Source organism: Gallinula chloropus (genome assembly GCF_964237585.1).
Source record: "Gallinula chloropus genome assembly, chromosome: 9".
Taxonomy (NCBI): Eukaryota; Metazoa; Chordata; class Aves; order Gruiformes; family Rallidae; genus Gallinula; species Gallinula chloropus.
The window spans coordinates 18,166,037-18,186,000 of record NC_140094.1 but is presented as its reverse complement, the minus strand read 5'-3'; the positions used below and the strand labels follow the sequence as shown (position 1 = coordinate 18,186,000).

The 19,964-nt window shown below is 64.6% G+C and overlaps 5 protein-coding genes across 5 annotated transcripts; 3 read left to right on the top strand and 2 right to left on the bottom strand.

Annotated features, from left to right (window-relative positions):
* Window positions 1–951: 951 nt before the first annotated feature.
* On the top strand, window positions 952–2,553 carry ANKRD34C (ankyrin repeat domain 34C; the record flags this gene model as incomplete). The annotated part of the gene is made up of 1 exon (XM_084268034.1): window positions 952–2,553. One exon carries the CDS (start codon window positions 952–954, stop codon window positions 2,551–2,553), a length of 1,602 nt encoding a protein of 533 aa, XP_084124160.1.
* A 1,604-nt stretch (window positions 2,554–4,157) lies between these two features.
* On the top strand, window positions 4,158–6,944 carry TMED3 (transmembrane p24 trafficking protein 3; the record flags this gene model as incomplete). The annotated part of the gene is made up of 3 exons (XM_084268373.1): window positions 4,158–4,319; window positions 4,769–5,017; window positions 5,762–6,944. The coding sequence occupies 3 exons, from the start codon at window positions 4,158–4,160 to the stop codon at window positions 5,996–5,998; spliced, it is 648 nt and encodes a 215-aa protein (XP_084124499.1). The 3' UTR covers window positions 5,999–6,944.
* Window positions 6,945–7,782: 838 nt separating this feature from the next.
* On the bottom strand, window positions 7,783–10,496 carry LOC311194989 (gonadotropin-releasing hormone II receptor-like; the record flags this gene model as incomplete). The annotated part of the gene is made up of 5 exons (XM_084268254.1): window positions 7,783–8,237; window positions 8,368–8,572; window positions 8,800–9,335; window positions 9,974–10,025; window positions 10,431–10,496. The coding sequence occupies 5 exons, from the start codon at window positions 10,494–10,496 to the stop codon at window positions 7,783–7,785; spliced, it is 1,314 nt and encodes a 437-aa protein (XP_084124380.1).
* A 2,861-nt stretch (window positions 10,497–13,357) lies between these two features.
* MESP1 (mesoderm posterior bHLH transcription factor 1) lies at window positions 13,358–14,671 on the bottom strand (the record flags this gene model as incomplete). Its single annotated transcript, XM_084268370.1, has 2 exons — window positions 13,358–13,420; window positions 13,772–14,671. The coding sequence occupies 2 exons, from the start codon at window positions 14,669–14,671 to the stop codon at window positions 13,358–13,360; spliced, it is 963 nt and encodes a 320-aa protein (XP_084124496.1).
* Window positions 14,672–18,180: 3,509 nt separating this feature from the next.
* On the top strand, window positions 18,181–19,948 carry LOC311194988 (uncharacterized protein; the record flags this gene model as incomplete). Its single annotated transcript, XM_084268253.1, has 2 exons — window positions 18,181–18,934; window positions 19,848–19,948. 2 exons carry the CDS (start codon window positions 18,181–18,183, stop codon window positions 19,946–19,948), a joined length of 855 nt encoding a protein of 284 aa, XP_084124379.1.
* Between the last annotated feature and the right edge of the window lie 16 nt (window positions 19,949–19,964).

The following is a 19,964-nucleotide window of genomic DNA, read 5'->3' as shown; positions in this document are numbered from 1 at the left end:
AGAAGCCGCAGACGATGCTGGCGCTGGCTCTGTGTCACATCCCAGGGGACATCAAGGATGCCCTGGAAACCGCCTCAGCATCAGGACCATCCTGGTTTCACTGGTGCTGGGGAACTTGGGCTGCATCCAGGCCAATGCCAGCACGGCTGCTGGGGAAGCAGAGCTTGAGGAGAGCCAGGCAAGAGGTGCCGAGGCGTTATTGCCAGGCAGCAGCTCAAGCAGAGATGCTCTGAGAGGGGGGACAAGCTGTAAGCTGAGGGGGACGGGCTGGGACAAGACCCCATCAGCTGGCCAGGGACAAGGCAGTGACAGGTCTCAGCAATGGTGATCACCAGGGCAAGGTGGGGGGGTCCCAGTCCCTTGAACAAGGCTGGTCAGCAGGGCTGGATGGAGCCTCGGGCACCCTCACAGCTTAACTGGGGGGCTGCAGCAGCATTGAAATAGAGCCCCCAGCCCAGGGTAAAGGTGGGCAGCTGGGTGGGGGTCTCAGGAGAGGCTGGTCAGGGCAATTGAGGCCAATTAGTGCAATGGCTCCTGGCATGCCTGGAGCAGAGGAAGAAGGCCCAAGGGTCCCTGGCCAGTCAAGCACTGTATGTCCTGAGACGAGGTCACTGAGGGGGCCCAGCCCCCTAAAATTAAGTAACCACGCAGTCCGGCCCCGAGACAGCAGCACTGAGACATCCCACAGCCAGCAATGTCCTGGTGTGCCCAGGAGGAGAATCCTTCCTGCCCTGCCCTGCCCATACCCCAGACACACCGTGGGCAGCCAGAGCAGCCGTGGGCAGAACCGGTGGGGCAGCCAGGTGGGACGGCCCTGAGAAAGCAGGGCCAGGGTGAGGGCCTGGGACGGGGAGCCGGGGCTGAGGGCCAAACCTCATCTCTTCCCTGTGGTTCATTCCACAGCTGCCGACTGGTGCTGCCCGTGCCCACCAGTAAGCCCCAGCCGGTGCCATGGATGAGGTGACAGAGCTGGAGATGGGGGGGAACTCCCTCCTGAAGGCTGTCTGGCTCGGCCGGCTCCGGCTGACCCGGCTGCTGCTGGAAGGTGGGGCTTACATCAATGAGAGCAACGAGAAAGGGGAGACCGCCCTGATGGTGGCCTGCATCACCAAGCACGTCGACCAGCAGAGCATTAACAAGGCCAAGATGGTGAAGTACCTGCTGGACAACAGAGCCGACCCCAACATCCAGGACAAGTCTGGGAAAACAGCCCTCATGCACGCCTGCATCCACGGCGCCGGGGGGGACGTGGTGTCCCTGCTGCTGGAGAATGGGGCAGACCCCAGCCTTGAGGACCGCTCCGGGGCATCAGCGCTGGTCCACGCCATCAACGCTGAGGACAAGGACGTGCTGCAGCACCTCCTGAACGCCTGCAAGGCCAAGGGGAAGGAGGTGATCATTATCACCATGGACAAGTCTGCCTCTGGCACCAAGTCCACCAAGCAGTACCTCAATGTTCCCCCCTCGCCGGAGCTCAAGGAGAGGGCAGTGCCAGAGGCGGGCACGGCACCCTCCAGCGCCCACCCGAAAACACCCGTCTCGGCACCTTCCCCCACTGAGAAGGAGAGCAGCGTCTTCAGCCCGCACCCATCGCACCCTGGGGACGGCCCCTCTGCCAGGGGTGCTGATGAGCCCCCCTCCCCAGGCCAGAGAGCTGGCATGGCCAGGAGAGCCCGCCTGCCCCAGCTGAAGCGCTTGCGGTCGGAGCCGTGGGGTCTGGTCGCGCCCTCGGTGCTGGCAGCCGCCGCAATCTGCGACGACACGCGGGCCTGCGTGGATGACGAGGCCATCATGGGCATCGCCGACCTCTCCCTCTCCAAAAAGGCCCCCCTCTCCCGGAGCGGCAGCAGCAAGAGCAAGGACCCCTCCCTCTTCCCCCCGGTAGACGAGCCGGCTCTGCGGCCGGTGCCGACGCCCGGGCTGCTGGCACGGAAAGTGGCCTACGAGAAGAGCCAGGCTGCCCACCAGCGCCTGCCCCGCAGGAGCACGGTCCCTGAAGAGCCCGAGAGCATCAGCTTCGCGGCCGCTGGCTCTGCTGCCGCCATGGATGCGCTGCACCGGCGGCGGCTGGGCACCGAGCACTATGACTGCGACCCCCAGCTCTCCAGCATCCCCAGCCCAGTGGGGGAGGTGGGGAAGGTGCCATCGGAGAGGAGGAAGCTCAGCGGGTCCCACCTGGCCTTGCTGGATGGCTCCTGGGAGTCCCTGGACAGCACCCCTGGCACGTCACCCCCTGGGACCATCCGGCGCCGACCGCCCGGTATGCTGGAGAGGCGCGGCTCTGGCACCCTGCTGCTGGACCACATCTCCCACAAAAGGCCGGGATATCTGCCCCCCCTAAACGTGAACCCCAACCCCCCCATCCCTGACATCGGCTCCAGCAGCAAAACCTCCTCCCCGCTTGCTGGGGGCTTGAAGTCCCTGGTGCCCATCGACCCCAGCTCGCCGCGGCGGGCCGACCTGCGAGCCCAGAGGAAGCTGCTCCGCAGACACTCCATGCAAGCCGAGCAGATGCGGCAGCTCTCCGACTTCGAGGAAATCGTGGCCCAGTAGCCCTGTCACCGTTCCTTCCCCAGGGAGGTCACCAAAGGAGGATGCTTTCTGCAGAGAGCAGGGGGGGTCGCCTGGCTCCAGGGAGGCACTGGCACAGGGTCAGAGCTGCGCCTGGGGGGGTGATGGGGAGGTTCCTGCTCCCATGTGCCCGAGCTGTAAGGAGAGCCCGGGCACCCAGCCCAAATGGCTGATGTCTCTCCAGTCACTTCTGGACTTCTGCCCTGGAGCGAGCACCCGAGAACGATCCCAGACCCACAAGAGTGATCCCAGACCCCTGAGAGGGATCCCAGACCCCTGAGAGCGATCCCAGACCCCCGAGAGTGATCCCAGACCCCTGAGAGGGATCCCAGACCCCCGAGAGCGATCCCAGACCCCCTAGAGCAATCCCAGATCCCCAAGAGTGATCCCAGACCCCTGAGAGCGATCCCAGACCTCCGAGAGTGATCCTAGACCCCCGAGAGCAATCCCAGGCCCCCCAAGAGCGATCCCAGACCCCTGAGAGCGATCCCAGGCCCCCCAGGAATGTCTGGCTTCGTACCAAGCCTCCAGCCTGCCTTCCACTCAGTCTACATTATTCACAATCCACTTTTCTTCCATCCGGCCTCTCTGCGCGGGGTCCGTCTGCCGAGGCCGGGGACATGGGGACGGCAAGTTGTGGCACATGGTGAGCATCACGGCTCCGTCCTGGCATGGGAAAGCCACTGGTGCAGCACCACATCCCCGACACCCCTCTGCTGACCCTGGGGCAATGACATACACCCAGCCCAGCCCTGCGCCACTTACCCGGCGTTTTGGACTCACAGCCCACCCCGGACATCGTGGACGTGTGAGGACCCCGCCGGGGGTCCATTCAGCAGACCCCATGAGTGCTGGTGCCGCTGCTTGGGCAGCATCGCTCCGGCGAGGAAGCAGCAGCTGCTGTCGGGTCCTGGCCCTGCCTCCACCAGCCCAGCAAGCGCTCCTGTCTGTCCGTCTGTCTGTCCGGTGGGACGGCTCCATGCCCGGGACAGTAACGACCGTTTTTGGGGCCGTTGCAGGGTCTGACAGCCCCTGCCCCGAGCGGCGCTGCGTTTCGGCTCGGAGGGCGCAGGATGCTCCCCGGGAGCGCCCCGGGTTCGACACTGCGCTGGGGGCAGAGGGGGGCTTTGCTTTTCGGACCCTCCAGAGCTCGGACTCGCCGCAGGCCGGATACGGCGCCTCTCTCCCGGCCGTGACGTGTGCCACGCGTCGGTCACGCTCCCGCGCTTCTCCCTGTCCCGACATATCGCGCCGCAAAGCCCAGCATCCCGCGGGGCCGGGGGTGGCCGGGAGAGACCGGGAAGTTCGCGGGGGATCGGGAAGTTCTGGGGGGCCGGGGGGGTTCGGGGGGGGCTCTGAGGACCTCGCGCGCGCGTCCCGCCGCCAGCAGGTGCGGGGGGATGACGTCACGCCGGGGCTCCCGTTGCGGGACCAGCCCCCGCGCCCGCAGCCCGCCGGGCGGGGAGGGGCCGCGGCCGGGACCGCCCCCAGCGGAAGCGGAGCCGGGGCCGGGGCCGAGCGCCACGTCAGGCGGGGCGGGGCCGGCGCGGAGCGCGGGGCGCGGGATGCCGGGCGCGGGGTGCGGGATGCGGGGGCCGGGGTGCGGGATGCGGGTCGTGGCTCTGGCCGCGCTGCTGTGCGCGCTGCGGGCCGGCGGCACCGAGCTGACCTTCGAGCTGCCCGACAGCCGCAAGCAGTGCTTCCACCAGGAGCTGGAGCGCGGCCTCAAGTTCTCCCTGGACTACCAGGTACTCCCCCCCGACCTTCCCCCGCAGGCACCCCCTTCTTCTCCCGGGCCCCTTCCCCGGGTACCCCCTTCCTCCCCCGGACCCCCATCTTGGGTACCCCCTTCCTCTCCTGGCCCCCACCCCGGATACTCCCTTCCAATCCCATGCCCACCGTGCCCAGCCTGGACCTGGCACCGGCATGTGCCCACCAGAGCACCCAGCCCCACCATCAGGGCTGGCTCTGCCTGTGCCAAGTGCAGGCATCCCACCCGAGCCGTGGGCAGCGTGGGCGCTGCTTCCCAGGGGCTCCCATCCCGGGGCCCCGTCCCCTGGCAGGCAGCCCTGGGCACGGTGCCTGGGTGCCGAGGGCACGGCTGCGCACACAGCGTGGGGCCGGGCAGAGCCGCTCCTCCCTCCCTGGGGCTCTCTCCAGGTGGTTGGGCAGGTGCTGCCTCCATGCCCTCGTGCAGGTCATTGCTGGGGGACACTACGACGTGGACTGCTACGTGGAGGATCCCACGGGCAGGACGATCTACAAGGAGACCAAGAAGCAGTACGACAGCTTCCCGCACCGCACCGAAGTCGAGGGCGTCTACACCTTCTGCTTCAGCAACGAGTTCTCCACCTTCTCCCACAAAACCGTCTACTTCGACTTCCAGGTGGGCGACGAGCCGCCCATCCTGCCCGACATGGGCAACCGTGTCACCGCCCTGACACAGGTGGGTCACCTCACACAGGGTCTCCTGCCGCTGCTCCTGCTCGCAGTGGGACGGCGCCACGGGACGACGGTTGGGAGCCCGTCCCCCTTCCCCCTGCCAAATGCAGAAGTGCCAACCGCCAGCCAAAGCCACATCCCCGGGTACCCCTTCCAGCCCCATGCCTGCTGTGCCTGTCCCAGAGACGGCGCCAGCATGTGCCCACCGGAGCCCCCAGCCCCGCTGTCAGGGCTAGCTCAGGCTGTGCCATGTGTGAGCATCCCACCCGAGCCGTGGGCAGCGTGGGCACCACTTCCCGGGGCCTCCCATCCCAGGGCCCCATCCCCTGGCAGGCAGCCCTGGGCACGGTGCCTGGGTGCCGAGGGCACAGCATAGGCAGAGAGTGACAGGGGGCTGCTGTGGGTCTGAACCCCCATGGCCTGAGCACCCAGGGTCTGTCCCGCATGAGGGAAGCACAGCGAGGCTCTTTCACCCCTTGGCATGAGCCCGTGGGGCTGATGGATCCCCAGGCTGGGAGCCAGACCCTGCCCTTGGTCTGTGGCACTTCAGCGGGGCCCTTGGCTGTGCCCTTGGTGCTCCCTCAGCCAAAACAGCCCCTTTGAGCAGAACCACTCTCGTGTCGGGGCTGCCAGAGACCCTGCAGCACAGGGAGCTGCTGCCCCCCAGCCCAGTCCTGGGGTCCCTCGGCCACGAGCCCCCATCCCGAGCTGTGCTGTGTCGGGATCAATGGGGCACTTGTGTCCCCAGATGGAGTCCGCCTGCGTCAGCATCCACGAGGTCCTGAAGACGGTGATCGACTCCCAGACTCACTACCGGCTGCGGGAAGCGCAGGACCGCAGCAGAGCCGAGGACCTCAACAGCCGCGTCTCCTACTGGTCCATGGGGGAGACCGTCATCCTTTTCGTGGTCAGCATCGGGCAGGTGATGCTGCTCAAGAGCTTCTTCACCGAGAAGAGACCCAGCAGCAGCGGCGCCGGCACCTAGAGCCACGGCTGCTCCGTGCCCGGACTCCTGGGTCACGCTTTGCCTCCGGCTTCTGCGGGTGCTGCCGTGGGGAGGTGGCTGGGAGCGGGGAGCAGGGAATGACGTGATGCTGCTGAGCCTGGTGGAAAACGGTCCCCAAAGCGCTGGCCTCCCTCAGCCCACCCCCCCGCTTCTCCTCCCGCTCTGCCCTCGCCTGCCCTGCAGCCCCCTCCCCTCACCTGGCTGCTCTGTCCCCACTTCCCAGCTGCGTCGAGGCAGCGGGTGGGTGCGCTGGGGTTTGGGATTGACGCTTTGTCCCCATGTCCACTTCGGAACCCGACATGGCAGCAGGGCCCAGCACGGCACCCAGCACAGTCACGCACTGCCCGTGCAGCTGGGCAGGGGTCTTCCCCAGGCTGGGGAGGGGCTGGGGTGGCACTGACACACCCCCTCCAGCACTCCTGCACCGAGCGAAGCGCTGTTCCCCTTTCTGCCTGGGGCAGGCAGGGTGCAGCAGAGCCAAAGCCGTCAGGAGCATCTCAGGAGGTCCCGGCTCAAAACCAAAAGCGAGGCTTCAGTGGGGCTTTTTTTGGTGATTCTCTTTGCTTTGCCAAGCCTCCTCCTCACAGCCAAGCCTCTCCCAGGCCCTTCCTTGCCCATGCCAGCACCATGCCCCGGTGTTCCTGTACCCACACAAGTCCATGCCTGGGCCTTGGCTGTGCCATGTGTCTCACCGTGCCTGGCAGGCAGGAGGCACAGGCACAGCTCTGCTCTGCTGGTACCGAGGGAGCCCCATCTCTGCCCCAGGAGCACCCATGGGGGACTGCAGCCCCCTCCCCTGCAGTCCCACAAATCAGAGACCCCCCCCATGAGAGCCCCTGGGTGGACGAGGGATCGCTCCTCTGGAGCCCCAGCAGCACCACTGGTGTTTTACTTTGCCACTTGATAATAAATCCCTGCGACCGTGGTTCACGCAGCTCTTACTGGGCACCAGCCCCAGGGGGGAGAGCCTGGGGTGGGCACATCTGGCTGGCCCTGCCTGGGGGCCTCAATCCCCGCCAGCACCTTGCAGACACACATCCCCCCAGTGTGCTGAGGCACACTGCTGCCCAAGCGGGAAGGTTTGAGTGCCCGCAACCCTGCCACACACCTGCATTGGCATTGCCCAGTGCACAGACAGTGAGGGGCCCCGGCACCCCCTGCCCCTGCTCGAGGGGCAGAGCCACAGCCCCCTGCCCGGCCTCTCCCAGTCCCAGCAGCTGCTGCAGCTCCCGCGGCAGCACTGGCCTTGGGACAGTTGCCACGCAGCCGGGAGCAGCCCGACCCCCGTGCCTCGCAACGACCTTCAGCAGGAGCCAAGAGCTCCCGCCTGGAGCGGGGCCAGCAGTGGGTGCCAGGCTGCTGCAGGCAGTGCACAGCTCGGGGATGGCCACCAGCTCAACGTTGGCAGTGGGGACCAGCCCTGGGAGCCCCCCGGGACAGACAGACCCAGCACCCAGCTCTGGCCAACATGTGGGGTGTCCCTGGGGTCCCAAGAGCATCCCACGGCAGGGGCGAGAGCAGCTGCCCTGGGGGACAGTGAGCCAGGGTTCCCATCCAGCCTGTCCCCCGTCCCCAGCCACGCTGGCTCTGGGGACCCCCAGCCCAGAGACAGGGGCAGCACTGGTGGTGGCTGCGGGACGCTTTATTGCCTGGCTGGGGTCTGCTGGGCAGGGGCACCCACACCAGCCCCCCCATCCTGCCCACAGCCCGGGTGCCTGCTGAGCACCCCGGGGTGTCCCCGCAGGTGCAGGGCCATGCCCAGCTCACATGGAACTGCTCTGGCAGGAGCCAGCCCCAGCGGGCAGCTCTGGCACAGGGGATGCCCGCGGCCCCTGTGCCCCTGGGATGCCCCGTTTGGGTGGCAGGGAGGAGGCTGAGCAGCGGAGGGAGCCGGTGGCTGGTGAGGGCGGCTGGGTCGGGGGGCCATGCCCACAGGGACATCCCCAGCCCCTCTCGAAGGGGATGGTGAAGAGCCCATAGGTGATGGGGTCCAGGCAGGCGTTGAAGAGGCCGAAGATGAAGAGGATGTGGGTGAGGGCCGGGGAGACCCTCTTCTCCATGGCCCGTGGGCAGAACCAGTACCAGAGCCCCAGCAAGTAGTAGGGGGTCCAGCAGAGGATGAAGGAGGAGACGATGACCAGGCTCATCTTCAGCATGCGCAGCCGTGCCCGTGGGATGTTGTTCCTCGAGCACCTCAGCGACACGTCCCGCGAGGAGACTGGGGGATAACGGCACATGAGGGAGGGCTGGGGAGGGGAGTGGGGTGTCTGCACAGCCCCATCCACGGCTTCCCCCTCCACCCCTCACCCTCCATCCCAGGGTGTGGTGGCCAGTGGCCGGGCACTCACAGAGGCTGGAGCCCATGCGACGGGAGATCTCCAGGAGGATGCGGGTGTAGCAGCAGACCATGATGAGCAGCGGCAGCAGGAAGAGGCAGGAGAAGCCCAGCATGTTGTAGAGGGTCTCGTGCCAGGGCTGGGGGAAGCTGCCACGCGTGGTGCACTGCGTGAAGTTGTGGGGGGGCCGCAGGGTCACCGTGCGGAAGAGGAAGAGCTGGAGGCAGAGCAGAGGGGTGAGAGGGGCTCCTCACCTCCCAAAAACAGGGCACTGGGGGTCCCAGAGCAGGGACCTGGCCATGGGAGTGGGACCAGTCACCCCTACACCAGCTCCGCTCCCCACTCCTGGGGGGCTGGGGCACGCAGCAGGGACTGGGGCAGAGCTGGTGGGGGGGAGGGGGGGGGCACGCTGCCAGGGCGTTCTGGAGAGCAGCCGATGGGTACCTGCGGCACCGAGAGCGCGGCGCTGAGGAGCCAGGCGACGTGGAGCATGATGCGGTTCCTCCTCCGCGCCCGGGCGATGGCCAGTGGGTGCAGGATGGCGGCCTGGCGGTCCAGGCTGATGACGACGGTGACGAAGGCCGAGGCGTACATGGCCAGCAGCCGCAGGTACATGAGGAGGCGGCAGGCCAGGTCGCCCGCCCGCCACTGCAGCGTGATGTTCCAGACGGCGTCCAGCGGCATCACCGCCACCGTCACCAGCAGGTCGGCGGCAGCCAGGTGCAGCAGCAGCAGGCGGATGTGGGACCGCCGGCCGCCCCGCCGCCCCCCCGCCGCTCGCAGCACCGCCAGGTTACAGCCAGCGGCCAGGACAAAGAGGGCGAAGGTGACGGCCACCCGGGCTTGAGCGGCGGGGGAGAAGGTGGGCAGCTGCAGGGGCTCCGGCTCACCCTCAGCCTGGGGGCTCCAGGCACAGCCCTGCTCCGGGAGGGGGGACAGGCTGCTGGTGTTCCCCAGCGCAGGGTCTGGGTGTCCCCCTCCTGCTGTGACAGGCAGATGGGCAGCAGCAGGACCCCTGGGGTGGGGTCTCCGGGGGTGGGGGGGGACAGGTCATGCTCAGCATGGGAAGCCCTGTCCCCTGGAGCCCTGCCCAGGCCTGGGGTGCCTGGACCAAGATTCTCACCCCAGCTCACCATGTTTCCACCTGCAGCTGCTCTCTGCATCCCCCCCCCACCCTTCCAGAGCCTCCAGCAGCCCCCAGAGCCCCCCACAAACCACAGTGCAGGAGGAGATGATCTCAGCCAGCCCCCAACTCACTGCCTACCCCAGGCCATTCCCACAACCCATCCATCCTTCCCCAGAGTATCCTTCATCGTCCTGCGTGGGGATGGAGACCCCACAGCCCACCCAGCGCTCCCCAGGCGACCAAGCCCCCCACTCCCACCACCCACCTCACCTCCATCCAGCACCTCCTGCCCATCACTGCCCCGTCGGGCCATGTCAAGGGCTGCTGTTCATGCAGTGATGCTGAGAGCTCCTGCATCAACACCGTGCCTGGTGGCAGTGCCAGTGGGGACGCGGGGGGGCAGTTGGGTGCCCTTGAGTAGCTCAGGTTGCTCCTTGACGTAGCCAACCCCCCCTGGGGAACAGCTTGGTCCTTTGTCCCTGCACCACCCACCCGCACAGACGCGGATGCGGCTGTGCGGGTGGGTGGTGTAGGGGTGAAGGACCTATGGAGGGTGGGACAGAGGGTCCCCAAACCCTCATCCTGGGTGGGGCTGGGGGAGGGGAAGGTTGTTTTGCATCTCAAAGGCTTCGTCTCTCTCTGGCAGACGGAATTAACATTATTAGCAAGTCATTTCACAGATAAGTGGGGCTCATTAGCCCCCAGACCCCCTGCTCTGGAGCCCCTGGAGTAGGTGGAGACCCACCCTCCCCATTCATTCACACTGGGCTGTCAGGCCCCCACTAGCATCTCTGTAATGGGCTCAGTGCCGGTCATGGGTCCTGCACCCTTCAGGGCACTGCTTGGGAGGTGAGGGATAGAAGGGCCCCATCTGCAGCCCCCCACACACACATACATGGGGTCTCCAGCCTGATGGGGCAGCCCCAGCCCTGCACAGCTCAGCCCTTACCCTGTTGCTGGACCCCAGACCCCCAAACTGACCCCACACATGGGGGTTCACACAGGCACCAGCCATGGGGCGCAGGCAACATTCAGCTCCCACTGAGCCTCACGGCTGGATTCAGAGGGTGTTGGTGACCTCCCCTCCCCATCCAGGCCCTGGGGCTGGAGGTGTCGCTCCGGATCCTTCCCAACAGTGGCTTTCCCAGCTGCTGCTGGACCCCTGCCCACTGATGCCTTGGAAAGCTGGAATCCAAACTCACTGGCCTTGGTGACTCTGAAGCAGGGATCCTTTCTTGCAGCGCTGGGCACACAGGGGATCGATCGCTCCTCCCAATGTGTGCACCCATTAAAGACAGATTTCTCATATTTATACAGATTATTCATTATAATTTCTAGGAAAAGGCAAAGTTATGCAAATTATTTCTAAGAAGTCGTTTATATTAATTCCTCACAGATAGAGCATGCCCAGTGACACTTGGGGGGGGGGGTCTTCATCTTCAGGGATCAAGGCTGGGCAAATTCCTCGCTCTCAGCACAAGTCCTTTATGTTTCTTCTCCATGCTTATCTGGGCTCCAAACACATTCCTGCACCAACTAGATAGGAACCCTTTTCACTGAAAACAAGATATACTCTGTCTCTTAATTGGTCGTTGGTCTGATTATTTATGACTCCCCTGTCTCCTACTTTCTCTAGTTTCAAGGCTGTTGCACTGTTATGGTTAAGTTTTGTAGCTGCTTTCTTGAAACAGCTTATGTGATTACAGCCAAATTCTGCTAAAATCCAAAACTAATCTATTCCTAAAAGCACACAAATTCTTCCTTCTTTATCTTCAAGGCTGTTACTGTTGCATTGTTATGGTTAAGTTTTGCAGCTGCTCTCACAAGCAGCTCACACAGTTACAGCTTTCTCCTAAACTAATCTGTTCTTAAAACCATGAAAATTCTTATATTAAAGTTATATTAATTGTCTCTTAAACTACACCTGTATCAATCTATTCAGCATGATTACATTTCATTGAATCATTCCCCCCCCCTTCATTATCCTTACAAATTCTTTTGTAATCTCAAATTATACTACTCTATTGCAATGCTAAGAAAAGTATTCACCTGTTTTTGTTTGATGTCTGATTTTATTCCTTCTCCGATCCCTGTACGTTATACTGGTCTGTTTATAACACCACAAAGAACATTGAATCCCCACACAAGAAATTAAAATTAAAATATTTATCAAAATAACAAATGTGAAAAGTTGTTTGAGCCAGGCAAAGTTTGGGAACCAGGGAATGAACTTACTCCAAACCATTTTAAACCCCCATGATGTATCATCTTGAGCTACTTGGTGAAGAATCTTTGTTTGCTCCCACGTATTATTTAAATCTGTTTCAGTTTCTTTTTCCTGATTTATGTATGCACAACAGCTTTGATTTATTACCATGCACACCCCTCCTTCTGTGGCCAGTCGTTGTTAACAGCACCTGGTATGGTCCATCACACTTCTCCTGAAGAGGATCACTTGAACATTTTTTAATAAAATCCCAATCTCCAGGATTAAAAGGGTGTTGTAAGGTAGTCTAAACCTTTGGCTTTGGTTTCTAAAACTCTCTTCTTAATTTGTTTCAATTGTTTTCCTAGAGATATCAGCTAATTCTGTAGATAAGAATCTCCTAACTGATCTAGATCCTCTCCTTTACATCTGGTGTGATATGGGCTTCCATATAACATTTCAAAAGGACTTAGATTCTCTCTAGCTCTAGGCTTTACACGTATCCTGAGCAGAGCTATGGGTAATGCTTGATACCAATACAAGTTTGCTTCTTGGCAAATTTTAGCTGTCTGTTGTTTTATTAAATGGTTCATCTCCACCTGTCCACTCACCTGTGGCCTATAAGGAGTGTGTAGCTGCCAAGCAGTTCCCAATAGCTGGCTCACTTGTACTACCTGCACACAGAAGTGTGACCCCCTGTCTGATGAAATGACCGTAGGTACCCCAAACCAAGGTATTACTTCATTTAGCAGTACCTTAGTTACTTCTCTTGCTTTGTTAGTTCTGCAAGGGAAAGCTTCTGGCCATCCAGTAAAAGTATCTGTCAGTACCCCCTTTTCTTTGGAGTTCAGAAAAATCAATTTGCCAAGTTTCTCCAGGAGTATTTCCCTTTCCAATCGTACCCAATTTTATTCAATTCCCTGTATTAGGATTATTTCTTAAGCACAGTGCACATTGCCATGTGATCTGTTGAACAGTTGCACACATATTTTTCCCTATCCACTTTTGACTTCAATATTCCTATAAAGCATCTGCTCCCCAATGGGTTTTATCATGTTCTTTCTTAACCACATTCCAAATCAGAGTGGAGGGTATAATTATCCTTCCATCCTCTAAAAGTGCCCATCCTTTAGAGGGGATTTGTACTTTAAGTTCTGACATTAATTCCTGATCTGATTTAGAATATTTAACATTTTCCTGATCACATAATTCAAGTTCATAGTCTTTATTGGTCGGAATCAGAGTTAAAATTTGATTTCCAGATGTCCTTTCTGCAGCCTGCTTAGCTTCATTATCAGCCAATCTGTCACCTTTTTCTGGATCAGCGTTACTTTTGGTATGTCCAGTGGATGATGGCAACCTTGGCTGGTAGTTGTACTGCTTCTAATAAGCAAACTCTTTCTTCTGCATGCTTAATGTGTTTCCCTTGACTTGTTGCCCTGGAGTTTCACACCATGACACAGGCAGGAGGGGACACAAGGGTTTATTTATGTACAGGCACAGCCCTCCCAGTCCCCCCAGCACAGCTCCAGGCTCACACAGGAGGGATCCTGTCCCCCCACCCAGCTGTCCCGGGGGGCACACATGTTCTCTGAGCTGCAGGCATCCAGATGTGGCGTCGCGGGGCCTCCTGGCACCCGGAGAACCAGGAAGCGGGGGGCTCGTCTGGGTCAGTCCTGGGGCTGTGGTGGGAGCAGAGCCTCCAAGAGAGAGAGCAGGTCTGCAGACAGCTCCTGAGGGAAGGAGAGGGGGGGTGAGATGAGGGGCTGGGGGAGGATGGGAGGCTCAGGGGGAGGAGGAATGGGGCTGACAGAGCCCACCCACTGGGAGGGGACCCGGATGGGGACAAGCAGGACCACAGCCCCGGGCTGGCGCAGCTGACGGGACCCCAATAAACGTGAGGGAGGGTGGCACCGGCACGACTGGAACAGGCTGAGGGGGATACACCTCCCCCTTCCCACTGTTCCCCCAAAACTGGTACCCACACTGCCCCACGCCAAGGGCTGGGGGTCTCCAAGCGCACTGTGTGGGCTGAACTGGGGGCCTCCCGGAACCACCGCGATGCCCGACCCCAGCACACGTACCTGGGTGACCATCCCCGCATCCACGAACTCCGGCAGCATCAGCCCCGCGTCCAGGAGGGGGTCGCTGTGGAGGTCCGGGGGTGCCCCGGCCCCCGCGTAGTGAGGAGGGGACGGCCAGGAGGACGTGCTGGAGACGACGGCCCCGTGCAGCTCCGGGGGGGTCCCCGCTGCAGGGATGTAGGAGGGTGACCCCCAGGCCCCCGTCCCCATGCTGGGAGCCCCACGCAGCTCCGGGGGGCTCACCGGAGCGGGGCCATAGGGGGGTGATCCCCAGGCCCCCCTCCCCACGGCATGCAGCTCCGGAGGGGTCCCCGCCACAGCAGGTGACCCCCAGCCCCCGGGGCCGGCGGGCGAAGCATCCCGCGGGGCCGGCGGGTGCAGGCGCGGCTCCGGGGGCTGGCAGCACCCCAGGCCCTGAGGGCAGAGGGGGCAGTGCCGGGGGGCCGCCCCCCGCTGCCGGGCCAGCGCCTCCTCGCTGAGCCCCAGCAGGGCCGAGAGGTGGGCGATGTAGCGGATGGCGAGGCGCAGGGTCTCGATCTTGGTCAGGCTCTGCCCCGCGGGTGCCAGCGCGGGCGGCAGGTAGTGCCGCAGCCGCAGCAGGGCCTGCGCCAGCCGCCGCATCCGCAGCTTCTCCCGCTCGCTGGCGCTCTGACGCGGGCCCCCCGCACCCCCACTCCGGACCCCCTTCCTGCCCCCGGGGCCCGGCCGCAGGCGAGGGGTGGCAGGGCCGCGGCAGGGTCCGCGGGTGGCAGCGGGGGACGAGAGGCCGCAGGAGTCCGGCGAGGCTGCGGGCGAGCTGCTGCTGTAGCCCTCGGGGTCCGGGTGTCCGCGGCAGCCCCAGTCCTGCAACAGGGCCGTGGTGGGCAGCGGGAGGCCGGGGGCTGTCGAGCTCTGGGCCATGGCTGCAGGCCCTGTGCTGGTGTCCCCCGGCCGCCCCGGCTTTATGCTGGGCCCGAGGTGTGAAGTGGCACCTTCGTGGCTGCCATCAGCAGCACTTCAAAGGCCGGGGGCCGGGGGCGGCCGCTTTGAACACGCGGGTGACGAATTTTACCCCGGCGCTGTGAGGCCGCTCGGTGCTGCCCACACCCCCCCCCAGCCATCACCCCCCTCAGCCATCACCCCCCACCCAGCCATCACCCCCCCAGCCACCACCCCCCCCAGCCATCACCCCCCCAGCCATCACCCCCCACCCAGCCATCACCCCCCCAGCCACCACCCCCCCCAGCCATCACCCCCCCAGCCATCACCCCCCCCCCAAGCCATCACCCCCTGCACCGTCATGAGACCCAGGCCCCACGCGCTGGCTGCAGTGGGGACGATAACGGGGTCTGGGGGGAGTCTGCAAGGGGTCGTCAGGGGGGCTGTGGTGGGGTCTGCAGCGAGGTCTGCCCTGGGTCTGCAGTGGGGTCTGCGGTGGGGTCTGCAGTGGGTGGGAGCTGCAGCAGGGTCTGCACTGGGTCTGCGGTGGGTGTGCAGTGGGGTCTGCAAAGGAGTCTACAGTGGGGACCTCAGGGGGGCTGTGGGGGGAGCTGCACTGGGTCTGCAAGGGGGTCTATGGTGGGGTCCTCAAGGGGTCTGCACTGGGTCTGCCGGGGGGTGTATGTTGGGGTCCGCAGGGGTCTGGGGGGACTACTGCAGTGGGTGGGAGCAGCAGCAGCACCGGCTCTGGCTGCCCGCCCCCGCCCCCCCCAAGCAGCATGGCCCCAGCCGCGCATCCCCGGTACCCGGTGGTTCTGCGGGCACCGACCCCGCGCCCGGTGCCGGGGGTGGGGTACGGGTCCCCCGCGGCCCCGCTAATGGCGTTTCACACACCGCCCCTAATGAGCCGCGGGCGCTGCCCGGTGCCGGGGGTGCCGCGGGGGGCGGCGCGGAGGGGCGGGGCTGGGAGGGGCTCCCCCGCCGCGTTCCCAGGCTCCGCAGGTGTCGGTGCCGCCGGGTGCGAAGGTTTCCAGGGGAACCGGCCCCGCCACGGGAAGGAAAATCCATCAGGGAGCGGGCGGGGGGCGGTGCCATGTGCCCCCCATCCCCGGTACCGGCCCCGGCCCCGGCACGGCGCCCCCGCCCCGCCCCGCGCTACCTCGGGATACGTAGTCCCCGCACCGGGTGTGCGCGGCTCTGGGGGCACATGGGTGGGCACAGGACCCTTGTACTGGGTGTACAAAGCCCTGGGAGTACATAGGTTCTCATGGGACCCCCGCACCGGGTGTGCGCGGCTCTGGGGGCACATGGGTGGGCACGGGACCCACACCCAGCCCCCCTGCATTGGGTGTGCAGAGCCCCAGGGGTACGGTGGTGGGCACAGGATCTCCCCCTGCACTGGGTGTGCCTGCTCTGGGGGCATATGGGTGGGCATGGGATCCCCCCTCGCACTGGGTGTGCAGAGCCCCGGGGATACGGTGGTGGGCACAGGACCCTTCACACTGGGTGTGTGCAGCTCTGGGGGCACATGGGTGGGCACAGTAACCCCCACACTGGTTATGCCAGGCTCTGGGGGTATGGCAGTGGGCACAGGACCCCCCACACCAGGTGTGCAGGAGTACAGTACAGTGGTGGGCACAGGACCTTTGCACTGGGTGTGTGCAGAGCCCCAGGGGTACAGCGGTGGGCACAGGACCCCCCACACCAGGTGTACATAGCCCCAGGGGTACAGTGGTGGGCATGGGGCCCTTGCACTGGGTGTGTGCAGAGCCCCAGGGGTACAGCAGTGGGCACAGGACCCCCCACACCAGGTGTACATAGCCCCAGGGGTACAGTGGTGGGCACGGGGCCCTTGCACTGGGTGTGTACACAGCCCCAGGGGTACAGCGGTGGGCACAGGGCCCTTGCACTGGGTGTGCACAGTCCTGCTGTGCTCCCAGGCCGGTGCTGCAGAACCGGCTGTGGGCATGGGGCCAGCCATGGGGCTCAGTGCTGGGCACGGGTCCCAGGACTGGCCTCGAGGTGCAGGTCTGGCCCCTCGCAGGGAGCTGCGGGCCCCACGGCGGGTGAGCCAGCTCGTGTTTCCCAGCGTCACATGAAGCTTGCTCAGTTCCCCTGGGCAGCACCGTGACACAGAGGTGACAGATATATCCTGCTTATCACTCACTGCAGCCGCGCCGTGTCCCCGGAGCCAGGAATGCCGCTCAGCCCCGGTGTGCCAGCCCTGTGAGGACAGTGGGCATCCAGTGGCATGGGGGCTGTGGGGACCTGGTGCTGCCCTGCCCTGGGTCCCATCCTGCCGGGAATCGTGCCATGGCACCCAGCCCCAGAGCTGTGTGGAGCCACGTGCACCCTGAGGCATCACGCCCGCAGCCCGGCCCCGATACCACACCGCCTGCCAGGCACCCTGTAGTGGCACCGGGATGTGCCGTTATCTCCCCACAGATACTGTCGACATGGCACAAAACCCCGGGGTTAATTACTTCCCCTTGCCCTCACTGGAGGAAGTGCTGTGCCACTGCCCCATCCAAGGTCCGACCGTGCCCGTGCCAGCCCGGAGCCGCAGCACACTGCCGAGGGCGTGGATGCTGGCACGGTGCTGGAGAGGGGACCTCAGAGGCTGGGGGTTGCAGTGTACCGGGGTGCTCTGCACCCAAAGGCACAGTTTGGGGCAAGGCCCCTTCCCCACACGCCCCTTGGTGCTGCCCCAGCCCCACTGCCCCCCCTTTCCCAGGCCCCCTCCCGGGTCTCATTAGCTGATGAGCTCCTGGGTAATGAGTTCTGCGGCCCCGCTGGGCAGCCACTTCCCACCTCCCCCCATGTTTAGACAAGTGCAGGAGCGCGGCTGGGCTGTGACAGAGCTGGCCAAGGGGTCAGAGCCCCCCTGGGGGGACCCTGCACCCCCTCGCTCCTTGGTGGAGAGGGAGTCCCCCCCACACCACTCCTCTCTGAGTCGATGGAGGGTGGGCATAGGGCAGTGGGCTGGACATGTTGAAGGCCCTTGAGGGGTACCTCTGCTCACAGCTGGCCCCACCATGAGGCGGTCAGTGGCCCCACACACCCAGGACCTCCGGCCACTGGGAGCTGTGCAGAGGGCAGAGGAGGTGTGGGGACACCCTTGGGTGCTGGGTTGGCTGCTCAGGGTCCCAGCCATGGAAGGTCAAGTCCCCGGTGCTGTGCAGAGCCGCTGTGGCGAGCAGCGCGGGCAGCAGCAGGGCTGGTGGGCGCATTAGCATCTCTCAAGGGCGTGTGAATTGGTCCCTGCACACTTCCCAGCACCGGGCAGCGCCAATTAAGGGCCGGAGGAGTCAGAACTGACACCTCTGCAAATGGGCCCGGCATTCCCAGGCTCCCGGCCAGCTCCAGTCCGGCTCTGCGGGCTTTGACACCTCCGGGCGGTCACTGAGGTGTCGCCGAGCACCCCAGCCCCACATAAAGCCAGAGCCCACCCCGGGCACCCCCAGACACGGGTGGCAGAGCAGCCCCTGGCCATGGCCGGACCCCCAGCCCTGCACCTGCCTCAGGTCCTCCAGACCCCCGCAAGCTGTGCCCGGCTCCAGGACCCAGCCGAGGCCTTGGCGGACACCACCTCCTCAGCCCCTTCTGCAAAGCCCCCTCCAACATCCCCATGCCCCCCACGGGACCGACAGCCAGGCCCGGGGGGGCGGCATGGCACTAGGGGCAAGCCGGGGCGGTGTGGGGGTGCGGGGGGCCCGCGTCAGAGCGCCAGCGAGCGGGAGAAGCTGCGGATGCGGCGGCTGGCGCAGGCCCTGCTGCGGCTGCGGCACTACCTGCCGCCCGCGCTGGCACCCGCGGGGCAGAGCCTGACCAAGATCGAGACCCTGCGCCTCGCCATCCGCTACATCGCCCACCTCTCGGCCCTGCTGGGGCTCAGCGAGGAGGCGCTGGCCCGGCAGCGGGGGGCAGCCCCCTGGCACTGCCCCCTCTGCCCTCAGGGCTTGGGGTGCTGCCAGCCCCCGGAGCCGCGCCTGCACCCACCGGCCCCGCGGGATGCTTCGCCCGCCGGCCCCGGGGGCTGGGGGTCACCTGCTGTGGCGGGGACCCCTCCGGAGCTGCACGCCGTGGGGAGGGGGGCCTGGGGATCACCCCCCTATGGCCCCGCTCCGGTGAGCCCCCCGGAGCTGCGTGGGGCTCTCAGCATGGGGACGGGGGCCTGGGGGTCACCCCACTACATCCCTGCAGCGGGGACCCCCCCAGAGCTGCACAGGACCCCCAGCTCTGTCTGTGGGTTGTGGTCATCACCACCATGTAACCTCGGAGCAGGGACCCCACCGGAGACTCCTCAGAGATGTGCCGCAGCCACGGGCACCAGAATGGCTTCCTGCTGCTGCTCAGTGCCTGCAGTCCCCCCACAGCCTCCCAGGGCAGGACTGATGGACACGGCCCTCCCCGAGACCCCCACTTGTGGCTCCCAGCTGCCTGCACACCACCAGGTACGCACAGCCCCCTTCCCAGCCTCTGCTCCCACACCCTACCCTCGTGGGTGGGGGGCGAGGGGACAGCTGAAGAGTGGGTGGGAAAGGGATGGGGGGCAGAAGATCCTTGTGAGGTGTGGGCACAGCCACCTGTGCGCTGGGGACAGGGCGTCTGCGTGGGCTGGGGGGCTCAGCGTGAGCTGGAGGGTCAGCTCGGGTGGGGGGCATGGGGTGGGGGGTAGGGGGCACAGTACCAGCCCACAGCCGCTTGCCTGACCCATCACTCTCTGCACAGCTTGGCAGCCCACCGGACAGGGACAGGCCTGTCTCCCCAGCCCCCTGTGCAGACCCCCGCCTGCCCAGCTGCACACCAGCATGGCACTGGGGGTGGTGGAGCTGACCCCCCCACTCCTGGCTGGAGAGGCAGCATGGGGACAATAGCACAGACCACCAGAGCTGCGTGGGATGGACGCCGGAGAAGGGCCCCTCATTAAAGCTGCTGAGCCCCGCCATAGCATGTCTTGTCTTTGTGGGACCCCCCCACTGCACCCCTGTCCCACACAACCAGGTGCTACCCCTGGGCTGGGGGCTCAGAGCCCCCTCCCAGCCCACCCCACAGCTCCGGGTGATGCAGGTGGGACCCACCACCTGGGGGGCTCCCCGGCCCCCTGACCACTGGGAGGGCAACTCCCACCCACCTATGGGGTCCCAACCCACCCTAGTGTTCTCCATCCCTGCGGGGTCCTGGGCAGCCCCGGGGACAGTCCCCGAGGAGGCGGCTTCCAGCCCCTGCAGCAGGGCAGTGCAGGGAAGCCATGGCTGACCCAGCCCGGGCGCCT